The 4,292-nt window shown below is 48.5% G+C and overlaps 1 protein-coding gene across 8 annotated transcripts in view; it reads right to left on the minus strand.

Annotated features, from left to right (window-relative positions):
* Window positions 1–4,038, minus strand: part of BORCS8 (BLOC-1 related complex subunit 8) — a 21,460-nt gene extending 17,422 nt beyond the window's left edge. For 6 of the 8 annotated variants that reach the window (XR_002774981.1, XR_002774980.1, XR_002774979.1 and 3 more), the window contains exons 1-2: window positions 3,905–4,038; window positions 3,433–3,610 (exon numbers count right to left, since the gene is read on the minus strand). Coding sequence is in view for 5 of the 8 variants with exons in the window: in XM_012809456.2 (XP_012664910.1) it covers window positions 3,433–3,469 (37 nt within the window). In the remaining 3 variants the exon portion in view is untranslated. Of the gene's footprint in view, window positions 1–3,432; window positions 3,641–3,904 lie in introns of those variants that run through there. The other 2 variants (XM_023517175.1, XM_012809454.2) reach the window with 2 other exon arrangements.
* Between the last annotated feature and the right edge of the window lie 254 nt (window positions 4,039–4,292).

Here is a 4,292-nt window from a genome sequence, read left to right on the forward strand (position 1 = left end):
AAAAAAAAAAGAAAAAAAAAGAAAAGAAAATGCTACAGAACCCAAAAGTGTCTGAAAGTTTACGTCCTTGTATGACCCTCAGCCATGACAGACTAATGAGTGACATGAAAGCCTGTACTCCTTGCTGCACATAGGAACTACCTGGAGGTTTAACTCATTCTTCTAAGCTCCTCTGTAGGATCAGGCTGAGGCCAGATACGTCCCTCCCTTGCTTCAAACCCTCCTACCAGAGGATAAAATCTGTCTTTCATACCATGGCCGGTTCTCGTTATCGACTTCCTGCCCTCCTTGCCTTCCACTCTTGACTATTCCTTGGACACACTCAGCACTGTCTAAAAGAACTTTCTGAGATGACAGAAATATCTTACAACTTATTTTTGAGTTGCAGTCTCACTATGTTGCCCAGGGTAGACTCAATTCCTGGGCTCAAGCAATCCTCCTGCCTCAGCCTCCCAATTGGCTGAGACTGTAAGTATGCACATGGCTACTGAGTACTTGAAATGTGACTAGTGTGACAAAGGAATTCAATTTTTAATTTTACCTGATTTTATTTTATTTATTTATGTTTTTTGAGACAGAGTTTCACTTTGTTGCCCTTAGTAGAGTGCCGTGGCTTCACAGCTCACATCAACCTCAAACTCTTGGGCTTAACCAATTCTCTTGCCTCAGCCTCCCAAGTAGCTGGGACTACAGGTACCCACAATATCCAGCTATTTTCAGAAATGAGATCTTGTTCTGGCTCAGGCTGGTCTTGAATTCCTGAACTCAAGCAATCCATCCGCCTTAGCCTCACAGAGTGCTAGAATTACAGGCATGAGCCACCATGCTCCACCTTTACTTGATTTTAATTGAATTAAATTTAAATACCCAGCTCTAAATACTTTACCACCTGAGGGTCTTGGCCTTTACCTTAGTCATAGGGTTTCAAAGTAGTACAAGGTGGAAGCCAAATTCAAGTTTTGCTTTTTGGAACTTTGTGGAATATTTTTTCCTGAATTTTTCTTTTGTTGGTTTTTTTTTTTTTTTTTTGGAGACAGAGTCTCACCATGTTGCCCTTGGTAGAGTGCCATGGTGCCATAGCTCACAGCAACTTTAAACTTCTGAGTTCAAGTGATCCTCCTGTCACAGCCTTCTGAGTAGCTGGGCCTCCAGGTGCCCACCACAACTCCAGACTACTTTTAGAGATGGGTCTTGCTCTTGTTCAGGTGGTCTTGAACTCATGAGCTTAAGCAATCAGCCTATCTCAGGCTCCCAGGGTGCTAGGATTATAGGCATGAGCCACCACCCCTGGCTTTTCCTGAATTTTTCTATCTGAGGTTGGTTAAATCCACCCAAGTGGAACCTGCATGTAAGGAGGGCTGTGCCTCGGCACCTGTAGCTCAGCAGTGAGGGTGCCAGCCACATACACTGGGGCTTATAGGTTTGAACCCGGCCTGGGCCTGCCAAACAACAACTACAACAACAAAAACAGCCAAGCGTTGTGGTGGGTACCTGCAGGCCCAGCTACGTGGGAGGCTGAGGCAAGAGAATTGCTTAAGCCCAAGAGTTTGAGGCTGCCATGAGGTGTGACTCCACAGCACAGAGTGACATAGCAAGGCTCCGTCTCAGAAACAAAAAGGAGGGCTGATTGTATTTGGCAAGTCAACGAAAACATAGAAATATATAAATATAGGCTTGGCGCCTGTGGCTCAAGTGGCTAAGGCGCCAGCCACATACACCTGAGATGGCAGGTTCGAATCCAGCCTGGGTCTGCCAAAGAACAGTGACAGCTCCAACCAAAAAACAGCCAGGCATTGTGGCGGGCACCTGTAGTCCCAGCTACTTGGGAGGCAGAGGCAGGAGAATCGCTTGAGCCCAGGAGTTGGAGGTTGCTGTGAGCTGTGATGCCACCGCACCCTACCCAGGGCAACAGCTTGAGGCTCTGTCTCAAAAAAAGAAATACATAAATACAGAGAGTGCCAAAAAAATGTATAAAGATTTTAAGACAGAAGAAAATTGTATTAAGATGGTAATACTTAAGTCATGTTTGAATTCTGCAATTAGAAGAGGTGCTCAAACATCAGTTATCTTCATCTTTTGTTATTGATATATATTATTACCACTTTAATATAGTTTTCTTAAAATGTGTGCACATTTTGAAAATATGGGCTAGGCTACGGCCTTCCTCTAATCCTAGTACTCTGGGAGGGCCAGGTGGGAAGATCGCTTGAGGTCATGCATTTGAGACCAGCTTGAGGAAGAGTGAGACCTCATCTCTACAAAAAAAAATAGAAAAATTAGTAGAGCTGGGTGGTGTATGCCTACTCCCCAGTACTGCCAGCTACTGGGGAGTCTTAAGCAACAGGAAGTTTGAACCCAGAAGTTTGAGGCTGTAATAAGCTATGATGGCACCATTGCAATATAGCCTGAGTGACAGAGTCAGACCCTGTCTCAAAAAGGAAAAAAGGGAGGAAAGGAACAAAGAAAGAAGGAAGAAAGCCAGTCAGCCAGGGCATAGTAGCTCTTGCCCGTAATCCTAGCATACTGGGAGTCGGACTCAGGAGAATCCCTTGAGCTCACAAGTTAGAGACCAGCCTGAACAAGAGCGAGACCCAATCTCTAATAAAATAGAAGAAATTAGCCGGGTGTTGTGGCAGGCACTGGTAGTCCAAGCTACTTGGGAAGCTGAGGCAGGAGGATCGCATCACTTGAACCCAGTAGTTTGAGGTTGCTGTGAGTTAGGCTGACTCAAAAAAAAAAAAAGTTGAAAGAAATGAGACATCAGGAACAGCAATTACCACACCCTAAGCATTCTTCCAATGTGTTATAAATACCAGGTTATGATTTCTTTTTCTTTTAAAGAGACAGGGTCCCGCTCTGTCGCCTAGGATCGAGTGTAAAGTGTAGTGGCACGATCACAACTCATGACAGCCTGGAACTCCTAGGCCCAAATGATCCTCCCTCTTCCCCCAATCCCCCAATGCTGGGATTACAGGTAAGCAACAGCGCCCGGGCAGATTAGTGAATTATTAACAGTCGAGGGGGGTATTACATGCCTCATTTTACAGATGACAAAACCAGACCCGGTTTTGACAAAACTTGGCGGCCTGGCCAAGTTTTGCCCTAATTGAGCCCCCTGCTAAGCCACTTACAGACTATTTATTTTAATCGAATCCAGCCTGGGCTCGCCAAAACAATGATGGCCGCAACCAAAAAATGGCCAGGCGTTGTGGCGGGCGCCTGTGGCGGGCCTGGCGGACCCAGGCTGCATTCGATTTGACAAAATCATTTCTAAAGATTTCAAAACTAGCTAGTGGCTGAGCTCAGATTCAATAGCAGTTATATCACTGTTCCCTGAACGCTCCCTCCGCGCCTTTGCCATGCTCCCCTTTGTGAAGGCGCCCCTCCGCGAGTTCCCAGACCCCTCCGGTCCCTCCCGGGGACCCCCACCACCTTTCTTCCCCTTGAGCTGCATCTCTGGTTCCTCCATAGCGACTGCTGCCAACGGAATCAGTGGACAGAACCCGGAAGTCCGAAGGCCGGGACTGCTGCCTAAGCCTTCCCCGTGGAAACTGGACGCCGCACGACTCCAGTTCCGGTATCAGAGGGCCTGCTCGCCCCACACCTCGATCTCCAAGACAGAAAAGGGGATGTGAGTGAGAAATGGAGGGAAGGATGCACTCCCGGGGGCTGGATGAGGAGGGGGAGGAGACCCCTGAAGCTCCAGTACCCACACCCAGGCGGAGGAGGGGCAAGCACTCTCTGGTTTCCCCAAACCTCCTTTTCCCGGGGCAGACGTATTGTTAGACCATTCTACACATTGCCCACTTCAGGCCGTATGAACCCCCTCCTTTAGCCCTCTGCTGCTACCAATCCCTATACATGATTATAAAACTTCCCAACAGCAGAAGAGACCTTGTATCACCTTGCCAGTTTAAACTCTGGACGCGCCGCCTACTTGCCCGCTGCCCTTCCCTTTTAGAAAGCCCCGCCCATCCTTCTGTTGGAAGAATCTGCGGACTGAGCTAGAGGTTGAGGGAGAACAAGAGCTGGGAAATTCGCTAAACCGCTTGAGACCCTGCCCATTCCTTCCGGAGTTGTTGGTGGGGGTAGGGAGTGGGTGGGAGAAAACGCGCAGGCTCAGTCGCACCTCAAGGGCCCTTGCGGAAGCCACTCCTCTCCCGAGTCTTAAAGGGGCAGAGCATCTCTTATTGCTCGGGACCTTTCTCACTTTTGCGGGCGGGGGGTGCGCAGGCGCAGTGGGGAAGCTGTGGAGTGTGGGGGAGCTCTGGAGTTGGGGGACGTAGCGGTCT

This window comes from Otolemur garnettii, unplaced genomic scaffold (genome assembly GCF_000181295.1).
Source record: "Otolemur garnettii isolate 467f Iridium unplaced genomic scaffold, OtoGar3 scaffold00105, whole genome shotgun sequence".
NCBI lineage: Eukaryota > Metazoa > Chordata > Mammalia > Primates > Galagidae > Otolemur > Otolemur garnettii.